At 38.2% G+C, this 16055-nt stretch overlaps 1 protein-coding gene across 1 annotated transcript in view; it reads right to left on the bottom strand.

The window, feature by feature from the left end:
• The window catches only part of ush2a (Usher syndrome 2A (autosomal recessive, mild)), a 328621-nt gene that overhangs the window by 204928 nt on the left and 107638 nt on the right, over positions 1-16055 (bottom strand). The window contains 9 exon segments of the mRNA XM_055171788.2: positions 3828-4013; positions 8478-8558; positions 9234-9437; positions 9695-9802; positions 9805-9970; positions 11051-11181; positions 11269-11457; positions 11560-11661; positions 13935-14061. Of these exon segments, the coding sequence (XP_055027763.2) occupies positions 3828-4013; positions 8478-8558; positions 9234-9437; positions 9695-9802; positions 9805-9970; positions 11051-11181; positions 11269-11457; positions 11560-11661; positions 13935-14061 (1294 nt within the window).

The following is a 16055-nucleotide window of genomic DNA, read 5'->3' as shown; positions in this document are numbered from 1 at the left end:
ATGCTAACACATCGACCGCAGCGGATCTTTTTAAAAACGTTCCATTACTTTACTCAAAGTCAACGAAAATCGAGCAGGACCAAAACATTTTGTTCTGAGATGTGACGGCTAAAGAGAAGCCGAATTAACAAATTACGATTTTTTCGAACACAAAAGACGCTTTTTTGGTGTTTTTTTAAGTATCCATATAAAATGCCTAATGTTAAAACCATATTTCTAATGAAAGTTTATTTATAAATGTTTATCAATAGTTTGGTTCCAAAACGCAATAAACGCCATTTTTGGAAAAAACGAGTTACTGCCAGAATCAGTATTATATCAGGTCAGTATTTAAAAGTAAATTCTTAATTTTACGCAAAATCCAATATCCACCGTGTTATTCTGTCATCTTTTCTCCCTTTGTAAACAAACAATGGCGGCACGTTGAGTACACAGAATCTTAGTTTTCCTCATCTACTTTGTACTTCGTGATTAACAAACAAACAAAAACAAAATATTACTTTAATGGCATTGATGAACCTGTGATGGTTTTTTGTAACGGGAAAGAAACGTAAGCCATCAACATCTAATAATTTACTCGAGAGGCACTCGGGAGACGGGTGCTTGTTTTCCTGACAGCATGAAGCTCTGACATGTTAACACATTGACCCCAGAGGATCTTATGAAAAACTTTCCATAATTTTACTCAAAGTCAACGAAAATCGAGCAAGACCAAAAATTTTTACAGCTGATCGCTGTCAAAAAAGTTCAGCAACGACGTCTCAAGGATGACAGCAGCAATGACAGTGTTCTTAACTCTTTCCCTGCCATTGACGAGATATCTCGTCAAACAAGAGAAAATGCTTCCCTGCCAATGACGAGTAATTTTGCTCAAAATGTGGTGTATCTGCCTTTTTCTCAAAATGTGGTGTTTTTGCAGAAACCTACCCATATTCAAAAGCTGATTACAAAAGAACTACTGAAGGTAGGATGAAACTTTTTTTTTTTGGTTTGAAAGCAGAGGGTCTGTTCTTTCATTTGGTATATTGTATGTTCATATATTTAAAGAAGAACATTTTCTGAAAGGCATTAAACTTTTGTGAAAATCATGAAAAACGGTGGCGCTGGCTGGCAACTTTTTTTAAAAACGCTGGCGGCGAAAGAGTTAATATGACAAAGTAAGTGTTTTGATTAATGCCATTAATGTTTATTTTTTTAATCGGTGTATACCACTAGTCAACTAAATTAATATAATATGGCAAAGATGAATGCACATTTATATATTGATTCAATAGATTTATAGCTTTTGAAAAAAAAACCTTGTCGTGGATTTTTTATAATAAATCTTTAAAAATCTAATTATGAATTTGAATTTTTAAGTTATTATAACCTAAAGACACTATGTGAAAGTTTGTAACAAAAATAGTGGTTTTCATTTTGTCACTTTCCTGGTATAGAAAACACATTTTTATCCAAATTAGTCAAAATTGATTTATTCCGTTTTGGAACCAAACTCTTCATATATTTGGTACCAACATGTAACTTTGAGGTACTAATAAGCTCTTGCTAGACGCAAAGGTGTCTTTTTTGAAAGGGTACCACCCAAGTGACAGCTAGGGCCATTTTTGACACTTTTTCTGACAGTTCAATCAATGACTTTAAGAACAATGCATACACCTATTAATTTTGAATAGATACATAAAAACATCAGGGTTCCCACACCTTATTAAACTTTAAATTCAAGGACCTTTTAAGGACTTTCCAGATCCAATACCCTCAAATTCAAGGACTAAATGTGGGAACACATTTAAAGTGAGAGCAAGGTTACATCAAGTTACCTTTTAAGATACATTGTTACAGTTCCCTTTCGAGGGAACTTGCGCTGCGTCACTGCGGTGACACTTTGGAGACGCCTCCAGGGGTAAGTGCGTCTAAATGTGTATATCAAATTACACCAATTGTGAGGCTTAATGGGAATGACAGGGTGACGCGGGAGCCAGGAAGTATATTGCTCTCTGAAATATTGCCAAAGACGGCATTACAGGGACGCATGAAGTTTGGCAAGGGAGATGCAGCGTCTCGTTCCCTTCTCAAGGAACAACAATTACATACGTAACCCGAGACGTTTTCATGTGTCAAACACAACCATGCAAAAAAGCATTTTGGTATGAATCAACATTCGCATACAGAAGATATAAGCATTTAAAGCGAACAGTTTAGCACGTGTGCTTAAAAAGTCTAGAATTTTTATGATATTATCCTACACTACACAGGGAATAATATGGATTTTTTCCCAGAAAACTTCTTATTAAATAGCTTCAATCACTTCAATGACCCATATCTATGTATGTATATTTTCAACAACTTCCCAGGGCTTTGACTTATTTCCCCCAGATTCACAAACATTTCAAGGACCTGTGGGAACCCTGATGCATACAAGATAGTGTTGGGCGATATGCCCTATTTTCAGATCGTCCTATCGTCAGCCTGTGAGATCGGCGATACACGATATTATCGGGGGGCGGGGCAGTCGTTTACTCATTTTTTATTTGTTAATTTTTTACTCATTATAACAAGTCACTTGATGGGTGGACAAAAAAAACAAGAGCAACACCGTCATGACCGCAACCTTCTTAAACCTGATGCCATTAATGCGAGCGCGTCATTAAAACCCTATCAATCATGATTACTTAATAACTGTAAAAACATGCATCTGCGCACGCACACACACGTGCGCGCACATAAAAACAATTCAATGCATTGGTTTAGTGCTGTTGCAGAAGGCTACACGTGTCAAGCAATGGTGCTCTCAGATGAGACTTTTAAAACGCATCGGTCCAGCGGAACGCGATCATATTTTAAACACAATCATATATTAAACACGAGGGACGTGTTGCTACAACTCATTGAAATGCATATCATAAACAGGATTAATACCTAGTTATCTGACTTCGGACAGAGCGCAGCTCTCTGCACGTACGCGAGAGTGAGAGAGAGGCGCTAATATGCAGCGGGTCATATTTTAAACAAAAAGTAAAGTTTGCCTCAGCTCGCATGAAACGCATTACACTGAACAAATACATAAGGATTACTATTTAGTTTATGTTTAGACTTCGGACAGACGCGAGAGCGCGTGCACATGAGACAGAGAGAAGCGCAGCTGCTCATGACGCGGCGCGCTGGATTTTAGTGGTAGGAGGAGACCAAGACGCGCGCATTAAGTGCAGGTACGTGCAAGAAGGAATTCTCTCTTTACAAGCTCTCCGCGTAAAGTGAAGCCCACAAACCCTCATGTGAGGAAAAGCATGCATTGTGGATGTTAATGTAAAACTGATGATAATAATAATAATAATAACCATTCGCCAACTATCGTCATGACTATCGCCATGAAAGCCTGCTATTGGCGATATGTCTGAAGATCGTCGATACACGATACTATCGTCTATCGGCACAACCCTAATACAAGACTCTAAATAGCCAACCTGATCTCACAAGAAATCTACCATATTTCACAAGTTGGCTAATTCGTACGAAGTGAATCGTACAAAAACATACAATTATCATAAAAAAATAAAAAATAACAAAACCCCACCCAAAAGCCACAGGGGCAAAAGGAAATTGTACAAAAAAGGTCATATGAATTCATATGAATTAGCCACCTCGTAAAAAACATACAAATTGCCATAAAATAGTGTTGAAATAGCATATTTTTACATCAACAAATATTACGACTTTTCTTCTGTTCATGACACTATAAGTAATTTTGTACAGGGTACGGTCAGCTAATATTAGTAAGGCAACTTGTTTAAATGGCGTCTGAGCTAAGCTCCAGGCGCCGCGCCCCTCACCTGTCAGGTGCTGAGAGTGGGGGAAGGCGGCGCTGATAGGGGACGAGGAGGGACGTTCCCGGCTGTACGCTTTCAGTACGTACTTCTCAATTACACCTCTGACCTCCGCCGGCTCCTCCCAGCTCACCTCCACGCTGGAACCATTTACACTCTCAACTCTGGAGGGAGGCAGCACACTTTGTGGAACTGAACAGGAAATAATAAGCGAGAGAGACACACGTGACGAGAAAGAGAGAGGGGAAGTCAGGGGGAGGAGAAGAAAGAGAGAGAGAGAGAGTGTGAGAATCCAATTGGGAAGGAGAGAACGTGTGTGTCAGGCCAAAGAAAAGCAGCGCACACATTCTTCACTTTTAATAGACACAGTAAATCATATCTAACCATTAGCATAAATACAATTTATTAGAGTTGTAACTTTTTCAGCACTGATTTAATATGACTGTACATCCAGCGTTCATTCCGGGCTATATTTCACGCCCATCAAGCCACGGCTCGCTTTCTCTTCAGGATTCGCTTTTTAGGGGGCATAAATAAAGCAGTCAAACATATGCAGAAATGCAACAAGCATCAATTATGACACGTCGCGCGCTACCGAATCTCTTTAGCGCTCGTTTTTACAGTCCAAACAAGCCAGACAGCAGACATGCGTGTGATATATCCACAACGGGATGCTGGTCTGACCTACGATACATGTAAACAAATGTAAGTGGAAGTCTTAATGATTTATCATCGGAATCAGGGTGGGCGATATTACGAATTACACAGGTGTTTTTAACCAACTGTATAGCTCAGTTGTAGAGCATTGCGTTTGCAGTGCAAAGGTCATGAAACACACATGCTGATAAAAATGTATACTTTGTAATGCACTGTAAGGCACTTTGAATAAAAGCATCTGCCAAATGCTTAAATGTAATGCCGCTGAATGACAGAAAATGTACTTTATGGTCCCAATATATTTTTTCTTGTACTGTGGTAACAAATTTTCCATTGAAAAAAATTTTTTTTTACAATTTAAATATAGCAATATACAAGATAAGCGAAAGTCAAACGTAGATTAAAAAAACTCTGATGCTCAAGAATGCATCTAAAATTCTTAAAGAGACACTTCACTTTTTAGAAAAAAGGCTCATTTTCCAGCTCCTCTAGAGTTAAACATTTGATTTTTACCGTTTTGGAATCCATTCAGCCGATCTCCGGGTCTGGCGGTACCACTTTAAGCATAGCTTAGCATAATCCATTGAATCCGATTAGGCCATTAGCATCGCGCTAAAAAATAACCAAAGATTTTTTATGTTTTTCCTATTTAAAACTTGACTCTTTTGTAGTTACATTGTTACAGTTATGATATTACGCAGCGCCTGAAAATAGTACTCTTGGTAACTTTCAAAAGCAGGGGACTATTTTCGGACACTGCATAATATCACTACGCCTGCTGCAGCCATTTTACGGCAGCAAAGTCCTTGAATATAACGCCAGAATGAGAGTATAGTTCCTAGCCATATTGACCTAGAAAATCGCAACTTTTAATTTTACGTCGGTCTTAGTGCACGGTGTAGCTGCAGAAGAGTCAAGTTTTAAACAGGAAAAATTTCAAAGCTCTTTGGTTATTTTTGATTGCGATGCTAATGGTCTAATCGGATTCAATGGACTATGCTAAGCTATGCTAAAAGTGGTACCACCAGACCCAGAAATTGGCTGAATGGATTTTAAAAAGGCAAAAAAACAAATGTTTATGTCTAGGGGAGCTGGAAAATTATATTTTCAAAAAAAAAGTGGAGTGTTCCTTTAATAACTGCAAACTTTAAATCTATCTCTCTCTCTCTCTCTCTTTTTCTCTCTTTCTCTCAAACACACACACACACACACACACACACACAGGGTCTTCATCTGTAAAAAGGCAATGTATGTGTACACTCTTCCAGAGAGCGTTACGATAAGCTATCACCAAACAGCATCTCATCTCCTTGACTGCGACATATATTGTGCAGATAAGAATAAAACGGCTTGGCCTGAAAACTATGACACAAACAAATATCAGCACAGAGTCTGTGGCGCTGGCTGTTGTAGCTCTTTTTGTGTCCCAGGTGAGAAAAGTGGTGTGCCAGTCAATGTGTGTGCTCAGCAAATATCATTGTAAGGTGGGTTTAGCAGCCAGTCAATTCTGTATTTACGGAAACATACAATTAATCTGTGATTACGCAAAACTATACAATAAAAAAGTATACAGTACTGTGCAAAAGTCTTAGGCCACCATTCTACCATTAGATTTGATGTTTTTGCAATTGTATAGTGATGATATATAATTGTTTCTTAGTCTCTTTATTAGAATACAACCAGAAAATACAGGAAATGTGTATGTGGTATTAAAAACTGTATAAAAGTATAAGCTGAAGTGTGAAGTAACTCCCTTTTCACTTGAGCAATAGCAGGCAGCTGCAGGATCTCTTAAACCTAAATCCTAATTTCTAATCGAATGACTTCAGTCTCCTGAAAAAAGCTTAAGATGTGTTTCGTGCCAAAAAAGATCACACGTAATACTGACTGATGCCTGAAGAAGACATTTAGTTCTGAGAATTGTTTTGTTTTTAATTTTGTATACATATTACATTTCTGTTTGTATCTTAAAAAGAGTGAAAAAGTAAATATCGATGGACAATATTTAAATTTTACTAAAACAACAAAGCTGGTGATGGTGGCCTAAGACTTTTGCACAGTACTGTATATTTACTGGATTTTTGGTATCTGATTGGACATAGTCATCCAGTATCAAACCGAGCCCTAGTACAGCTCTTAACTTTTAAAGCACATTCAGTGCTATCAAAAGCCTACCTATTGGCATTTGAGTTTAGAGATACGGTAGAACAGGGCACTAGTGAGTCACCCAGTACACAATGTTCTTTACACATTATTGCACTCTGGCACATAGTTAGGGGTCATTTACACAACAACGTATTCAATCAAAAACGTTTAATGTTTTAAGGATTTGGGGTGACGTTTATACAACAATGTTTTGGGGTCCTAAAAATGCAAACTTAAAACCGTTTTTGAAAAGCTTTGTGTCCCTGATTGGCCAGCTAATCTGTATATTGTGATTGGCCTGAATACCTCTCTGCTAAAAAAACAATAAACACCATCACAGAAATGTTATTGGTTTTATTGGGAATTTTATTGATTCTAATGTAATATGGCCCAAAACACAGTTTATTGGTCTTTGTTGGTCTCTAATGGTTTGTATTGGTTCTATTGGTTCTATGTATTGGTTCTAATGGAATATGGCCCAAAACACACCACAGTTTAGTGGTTTTAATTGTAAAAGCTAATGGTTCCTATTGGTATTTTAATGGAAACCATTAGAATTTTCTGTAATGGTTTTATTGTTTTTCAGCAGGGCTCTGACGTCAGCCGAAAATGTGACGCTCCTTACCATGTCTGAAAGATTCGTGCACAATGCAATGCTAACAGGACTTAACTTACAGTCTGAAGCGGGAGGAATTATGATAATGTCGGTCTTGTCTACATCACCAATCCCAGGAAGTAAACTGTTGCCTACAATCCATGTGTAAGTTGTAGTCCAAGAAAAGAGATTTACGTTGGAGATGATAACTCAAGTCATCGTTTACTTTGGGTCTGTACTTTTTGCATATCGTTACCATGTACTAACACACACTTACACACCAAAGGAAATGTAAAATTTTTAATTGGACCATTGGTGCTCTTTAAATACTAAACTAAAAGATTCATGGGAACCGCTTGGTGGTTGCTGGGCAGCACGATGATGGTAGGCCAGAAGATCCCTTATGAAAATTAACCATGATTTTATTGTGGTAAAAGTGTGGTAACCATGTTTTTTTGGTGTATTGACTACTATCAGCTAAACCATGGTTTAACCTTGTTTTAAAAAAAAAACATGGTTATTTTGTGGTTACCATGTTTTACTACAGTAACCATTTTTTTGTTTGTTTCAACTGTAGTAAAACCATGGTTAATTCTCGTAAGAGAAGGCTTTATAGGTGTAATGTATGCGATAGTTAAATGGTAGCCATGGTGAACATGCCAAAACTGGGCTTATGTGATCATACTATTTAGATCGAGTAAGCACTCTTGCAGCAGCGTTTTGAACCAGCTTAAGTTTGTTTACTTAAATTGCGTGACAAACACCGCGTGTATCAAGTTACAATAATAAATTCTTGAGGTTATAAAAGCGTGAAAAAGCTTCTATGTATCTAATGCAGAGAGCATATGCCGTATTTTTGAGATATTTCTAAAATGGTACTTGATAACCATAACAACAATGGCGCCAACAGGACTGTGTATGTGCTGTTCAAGATACTTTTCATTAACGTTTCTCCCACAAAGTTTACAACATTTTGTTACTTAATAGTTTTATATCAGTATATTTAGGTGGGTCTTTTTTGGATTGTTTTTGGTTATACAAAACATGGGTGGCAGAAAGTATTTAGTTGTTTGCATCACGTGACTAACTAACCAATCAGTCAACAGAATGCAGATCTCTGTGATGGGCTGGGATGCTTGTTGCACTTTATCGTACAGTATACTAGATTTGACATAGGTTCAAAAAGATCTTTTGGCTCACAAACTGACATTCAACGTGCCAAAGCCCATAACCTAAATTGAAAAATCCATTTGGCCTACCTGTTTCTCTGCTGCGACCCCGCTGCCACGGCCCGACTGTCCAGCCTCCTTCTCCTGATGCCATCACTCTGTACAAGTACTCTGTTAACAAAGAAAGACTCATATCCTATATATATAAATATTGAATTCATACAAAGAAATCAGAACATTTAAGTATACAAGTTGACTCATAATAAATAAAGTGATATATAAATAAAAAATATATAAATTCAGGACTTCAGGCCCCTCAAAAAAGCTCAAGATGTGTTTAGTGCCAAGAGAGATCACACTAAATACTGACTGATGCCTGAAAAAGACATGTAGTCCTGAAAATTGTTTTGTTTTTAATTTTGTATACACATTTCCTTATTTTCTGTTTGTCTCTTAATAAAATGTGGTTGTGGTGGCTTAAGACTTTTGCACATTACTGTATATATATATTGTATAGCAGCCTTGCTATATTTGTCCATGTGCATTATCTAAGTTGCGGTTCTCAACATTTGTACAATATTGCTGATAAAGGGGACAGCAGTACCCATTTTAGACGACCTCTGAGCGCTCTCTGTGTCGTGTGTCTACGTTTGCTACTGGGGTGGACGTATTATATTGTTCTTCTGTTCGATCTTTACAATAACAAACCCCCGAGCAGAAAGGACAAATCAGGCCAAACAATCGCCTGACACAGAGAAGAGACAGGCAACACGAAGCCAAAATAGCCGCGGGTCAATGAGGCTTGGCTAGAGCGTGCTGGCGAACGAGTTCGGGTGCTGCTTTTACCCGTGAAGGGCTGTAGTGTCAGGTCCTCTGCGCTCCTGTCTCTGCCCGTGTACACCAGAATGGAGTCGTTTCCCCTGCAGTTAACGCTAGTGTCAGCTGACAGGCATCCATCCAGATTGACTCTGACAGCACCGCTGGACACAGCCGCCAAGCTTACGACAGGCCCGCGTGCGAATCTAACATCTCTGATGCAGCCGCCGAAACCTGCAGAGTGGCAGGAAGGAAAAAAGAGCGAACAAAGATAGAATGAAAAGGAGCTGAATGGTTTATCGGAAACAATAATAATTTAAACTCAGGATTTGGAAATAACATGGGGGGCAATGGGGGAAAGTTAAATCTGAACCCATATACACTAATACAAAGGCACACTATACAAGATTCTCACTTATATTCTTACCTGATTCTGTTGTAAGCGATCATAGGAGAGATGTTATAAGATTAAAACATTTTGTGTGCCTCACCATGTAGAAGACTGTGTTTGTTCAACACTGGGTGCAGAACTTCAGGTGGGACTCCCCCAAGATAAAGTGGAGAGCTGATGGTCAGAAGACCACCAATGTTCTTCCTCCCTGTTCATAAACATCATTGAGACCAGCACTAACCAAAGACCCTCTCTTTAGCACATTTAATGAGTTCCAGGCCCCATCGCAGTAGGACAGGCCCACCCAAACACTCAGCTCTGCTGTTTGCTCACCCCAACGCAACACCCAGAAAAGAATTCCACCCTGCAGCTCAGCCTAAATATCACACAAACAACAGACGCACAACACACAAACAAATTAATAATGCTTTGGTCAGCCAAAAATGTGTTTTGTCACAAATCTACAAAAGGTGCCTGGTTCAGTGACAAAAACCGTTTGGCAAAAATATTTTTTAAAAACTTGTTTTAAAAGCACAAATTAGGTTTATTTCAATGCATATTTATGTTAATTTTATGCAATAAAAAATTACATTTGTACCATTTTTATGAAAGTTAAGACTGAATGGACCTGAAAATGTCAAATGGTGTAACCGCCAATTGCGTCAAAGAATGAGAAATAATAATTATTTTATCCACCTTGATGGCATGTAAGCATAATCATAAAAAAATCATTTTAAAATATTATTTTATTAGTTATTTCTAAATGTAAATTTTAATGTGTTTTTGTGATATTTGTCCTGACATATGCTGAAAACCGATCTGTTTTCTAAATAATCTTTGACATATGATGTAAAAATGTATGTAAAAAATCATATTACACAAAACTACATGATTATATTTTTCCACATTTTTTATGAATATATTTAAATTTTAATTTAAAAAATACTAGTTACACCAATTGACACACCGGTTACACCACATTGACATTTTTGCAATTTTCCCCCAAATATTCTTTCAAAATAAAAAAAAACAGAAATTTTAGACTTGGTCCTCAAAAAATAGAATGTATGCAAGTAATCTGCAAATATATTTTGAAAGTTAAACCCTTTTACATTTAATTGAACCATACGGACACAAAATAATTAACGTCACGTCATTGACCCAAATACAAACACAAAGGGGCGGATCCCTGGACAGGGCTTATCCTAATCCCGGACTAAAATGAATGTTTGACCTGACAAATCTTAACATATATTGGTGCCACTGTTTTGTCTCAAGATGCACACCAATATTGTTTTTGTAAGGTATGTTTGTAAAAACTATGTAAATGTCCAAACATTACGAATTAATCTAGGGATTAATCTAAACCCTGACCCCAAAAAGTCTACAATCGACACCTCTTACATATAACAGCAATGATCTAGCTAGATGAAAGTTTACATGAATGCAAACTCACCAAAATGAAATCTTTCCCGTCTATATCATAGGCAAACAACAGCAGTGCATTCAGTTGATCGGTTTTGAACTCAAATGATATTTCAAAATAATCTCCACCAGAGAGCATTTCAGGTTTGACCTTTAGGAACCCTAAACGTCAAAAAAGAAAATAACACACTTATTACAAACATCACAACGTTTACATTAAAAACGGCATCATCGTAAAATTTGCATAACCGTGTCCGAGGAAATATGCCCCATTTTCGGAAACAGCAGGACAGCCCTCCCAGCCTTCGTAGGTCTCATGACTTTCAAGTGTCGTGTCCCAGTCCAGAGGCTGCCAAACATCACTGGTGCCGTTAGATTTCTGGACCATCACATCCCTCAAACACCCGGCAAAGCTCTGCCGCACAGGTTTGGCTGGACCTGTATGCAAAAACACCCATAGAAAAGCACACAAACACACAGTTAGGTGTGTAGCCTTCAGATGACAAGCCCATTAATAAGTAAACCAAGGACGGCCCTTACCAGTGTCCTGTCTAACAATGGTGAAATTCTCTGGGATGCCTCCGATGAAGACGCCCGTGTTCTGACCAATGATGGTACTTCCACTTGTAGCTGATGCTGACCCTGTAGGGAAAAAAGTGACTATAATCTGAAAAATCTATATTAAATCTATACAATAATGTTTTACTGAGACTCCAACTGTTTGGTCTTATAATCAGAGTGGGATTATAGTATTTAAAGGGTTAGTTTACTAAAAAAAGGTATTTTTATTTATTCACTTTTTTGTCTTTTAAACCCCCTATGGCATTCTTTATTCATCGGAACCATGAGGCACAGATTAAAACGTTCATAAAGCATTATACTGTCGACAATCACGCTTGTGTGCCTTAAAGGTACAGTATGGGTTTTAGCGCATCTAGTGGTAAGATTGCGTATAGCAAACAACCTTAATTTCGAAACGCAATGAGAAGCTACGGTAGCTCCCACAGGACAAACATGTCGTAGTCTGAATCAACATTGTGACGAAATGCGCTTTGTTGAACAGTTTGTCCATTTAGGGCTACTGTAGAAACATGACGGCAACTTCCATTGAAGGTGACCGCAGTGTATGTAAATAAAAAACGGCTCATTCTAAGATAATAAAAACAATAAAGTTCATTATGTAAGGTCTTTATACACCACTGATAATATAATTATGTATATCATATTGCATTTCTGTCAAGAGATCCTTATAAAAGCTGAACAATGCACCTTTAAGACCACTCGGAAAATATGACACAAGAAGCAAAAAGTTATTTTATAGACTGTTTCATTGGACGCACACATATTGTCACGGTATGTTTGTTTATTGGGCTGGCTAGTGCTTAAACTGACCTCTGGAACAAATACCTTGTTGAAAATACAAATATTTCAGATTCCTAAAGACGAGGGGAGACAGCGAGCATGGAAGTATACCGGAAAATTTATACCGGAAGTTAAGTTTGGGCCACTAAAGCCGTTTTTAAGTTTGAAATGAAGTAGTCAATCCACCCTCATCATAGGTTCTGATCCAGTGGGTGCTCTGGGGCTCGAGCACCCACCGAAATGTCCATGCACCCATGGAAAAACGGCAATTAATTTTAATCAAAAATGCTTTTGAAATTCTGTAGCCTTTCTTATTGGTAAATCACTGCTTTGATGAGTAAGCTGGGGCACTTTATGCGTCTAAAACCCATAGACTGTAAAAAACGATCAAAGTAGTGTCCGTGACGTCACCCATAGGTTTCTGAAGATCGTTTTTGAAGCCAATAGTAGGCGGTGCATCACTTGCAGATATCCGATAATGGGTTCAAAGGTGGGTGGTGAAGTGAGGTGGATGAAGCGATGAATTGCAGTTTAAATCACTTCGTATTGGCTTCATAACAGAGATCGGAAGGTCGCCCCTCACTAAAATCACGCCGCTTTCGTTCTTTTCGAAATGCTTGGGTGCTCCCATAGCGTCTGTCGTTGCTAAGCAAGCTAAGCGTTGCGTGAGATTAAATGCCGAGCACCCACCGGAAGAAAAATAAATCTATGGCTATGATCCGATTGTAAACAAACCAAAAAACAACAGTCACCATTGGTTGTGAAAAACAAAGAAAGCCATCTGGGTCCAAACAATTCACATGTGGGTCAGTAAATAATATCAGAATTTTCAACTAACTTTAAGTTTTTCTTACATTCAATCAGTGCTCACTTAAAGGTGCAGTGTGTAAATTTTAGCGGCATCTAGTGGTGAGGTTGCAAATTGCAACATACGGCTCAGTCCACTGCTTACCTCTTGCTTTTGAAACACATCCGAGAAGCTACGGCAGCCGCCACCAGACAAACATGTCATCGTTTGGAGACAACTTAGTAAAAAAGTTTGTCCGTTAAGGGCTTCTGTAGAAACATGGCTGCACAAAATGGCGGCTTCCATGTAAGTGGACCCTCTGTGTATGTAGATAAAACGTCTCATTCTAAGGCAATAAACACATACGGTTCATTATGAAAGGTCTTTATACACCCCTGATAATTTAGTTTTGTATATTATTTTGGATTTCTGTCAAGAGATCCTTCTAAAAATTATACACTGCACCTTTAAGTCATAATATACCAAAGAGTAATTCAGATAAATCCACACTTCTTTTTGGAAGAAAAATCCCCTAAGACCCTTTTAAGACAAGATGAGGGAGACATTTAGCACCTCCAGCCTTAATTGAAATGTAAGTTCAGGTAAGGAGAGGCTTCTTTGCCCTAATTATTCTAATCACACCGTGAATGGCAACAATTAACCTTGATAATTCCTTCACTTAAAATCTGTTAAAGAGCAAAATAGGACAGGTGTGGGTGTGCGGTGCTGGCCTATGAATATCATACGTGTGTGTGTGCATCATTACCGCTGTATTGATTGTCGACAATGATTTTTCCCACGGCCTGCTTTCTGGTAGCGATCAGATGGTGCCACTGGTTGTCATTATACCGTCTACCTCCATCGTTGAGAGGGCTGAGGGCCACGGCTGAAGCCTAGCATCAAACGCTGAGGGTTAATCGCTTGCTCATCTTGAACACAATGCACATACTGCATGAATGAAAGCTGATCGGCATGTTTAGATGGAGGACGTGAGCTTAGGAAGTACCCAAAGTAACAAATGTATAATCTTTGCTTCTGTATGTAGCTGTCTACACTAGTATGCATACTGTGACATCACGAAATGTCCTTACTTATTTAAATATTCTGGAAGTAAATACATATAATCTGCATTAAAATAGCTAAATGCTCACAAAAGCAGAAGGCGGGAAAACACCAACTTTGGTATGGTACCATGATAGTATAAAAATGAGCACACAGATACTACATATAGCAAGACTTTGACTTTTTACTTTCCGATATCTGTGTTTATGGAGGTGAAGTTGGGGAAGAAGTTGATAAACTATCATGAGGATCTCTCTTGGCACAGAACACCAGGGCTGAGGATTTCTGCCCAGAGATAGGACATCCCCCAAAAGCAGTAAATTTCACGAGCTGGCACCATCAACATAAGATGGGGTTATTGTCCCGCTAAAATATGACATCATTCAGGTTCATACACTTAACAGCCTGACTGAGTGCTCTGCAGTGAAAGCGGCGGGACACAAAGTATCGCATCTCCTCTTTGTGATGAAGATTTAATGATCAAATCAATATGTGTGTGGATGCTGAGGGAAGTCAGGCCTGCGATATGCTTACTGCAGAGGGCAGGAGAGAGAGAGAGAGAGAGACCAGCTTTAGGGAAAAGACAGAACAGACAACACTGCATTCTTATCCCTCCTCCTTTTGAAAGTATTCAATGGGGCTTTTTTACGATGGAAGATCAATTCTGTCACTACACCTTAAAGCCTTTCTGAATAACATCATCTACCAGCGGTTTGACAAATAACTTTAATCATGCCAGACCAAAATTTGGTAATTGTCCTGCATTATAGGCGGTCATTGGTCAACGTTTTTGTAAAATAATGTGTGTATATTTGGTGGTTAGAAGTCTTGCCCAGTTGAACATCTGATGTAATGTATTGATATAGGGGAGGTTTCCCAGACAAGGTTTAGATTAAGCCAGGCTTAGTTATATCAAAAAATTCTTAAAGGGGCGGTGAATTTGTCGATCTTATTGTTTTATACTGTTGTCTGATGTATACTTATGATGTTCACGTGGTTTTTACATTCAAAAACATCAAAAGCAATAAGTAATAGGCTATTTTGTAATATGAATTAGTGGCTGTCTGGAGAAATGGTTCGTATGAAGGGGCGGGCCGCATTGAAGACCTAGACGTAAACGCCCACTGCTATGATTGGACAGCTTCATTTTTCATCATTACATGTGGGGAAATGTTTTAAAAACATTCATGTGTAAAAATAGCAGCTGAACACATATATGTTTGAGCCACAAAAGATTATGGGTGCTAATGATGATACACATGAATGAAACTTTATACTCGACGTGACTAAATTACCGTACACAACACAGTAAGCGGGCATCAGAATCTAAACCGCGGCTGATAAGTTCTTATCAATAACTTTGTATATTTCTATTGTGCTTGTGAGGATGCGCTTACATACACATAACATTACATACCACAGTTATGTGATAAAAAAGCTTTGTTGAGTGTTTGACCTTTTAAACGCAACTTGACTAAATTATCGTATACAACACAGTAAGCAGGCATCAGAATCTAAAGTCCTTGCTTATCACTAACTTTGTATATTTCTACCGTTAAATTACAATCGTATTGTTAAGTATTAATCGTTTAATGGTTTTAGTAAATTAAACACAGACACGGATGTTACAACAGGACATATCAAGCGATCTCTTCTTACAAAGCAATAGTGAAACACAGTAACTTAAATAAAGTAAAATGTCTTACTTACTGTGTATACTGCTGTGTCATTTTTGTCAGATCCAATATTAGTGGTGCTTTTAATCACAGTCTCTTGGCAAATCCAGAATCGACTTCTTTACAAATGAATCCGCGGTACACAAAGT

This window comes from Misgurnus anguillicaudatus, chromosome 7 (genome assembly GCF_027580225.2).
Source record: "Misgurnus anguillicaudatus chromosome 7, ASM2758022v2, whole genome shotgun sequence".
NCBI classification, from domain to species: Eukaryota; Metazoa; Chordata; class Actinopteri; order Cypriniformes; family Cobitidae; genus Misgurnus; species Misgurnus anguillicaudatus.
The sequence above is the reverse complement of the archived record's forward strand: the minus strand, read 5'-3'. Positions and strand labels throughout refer to the sequence as shown.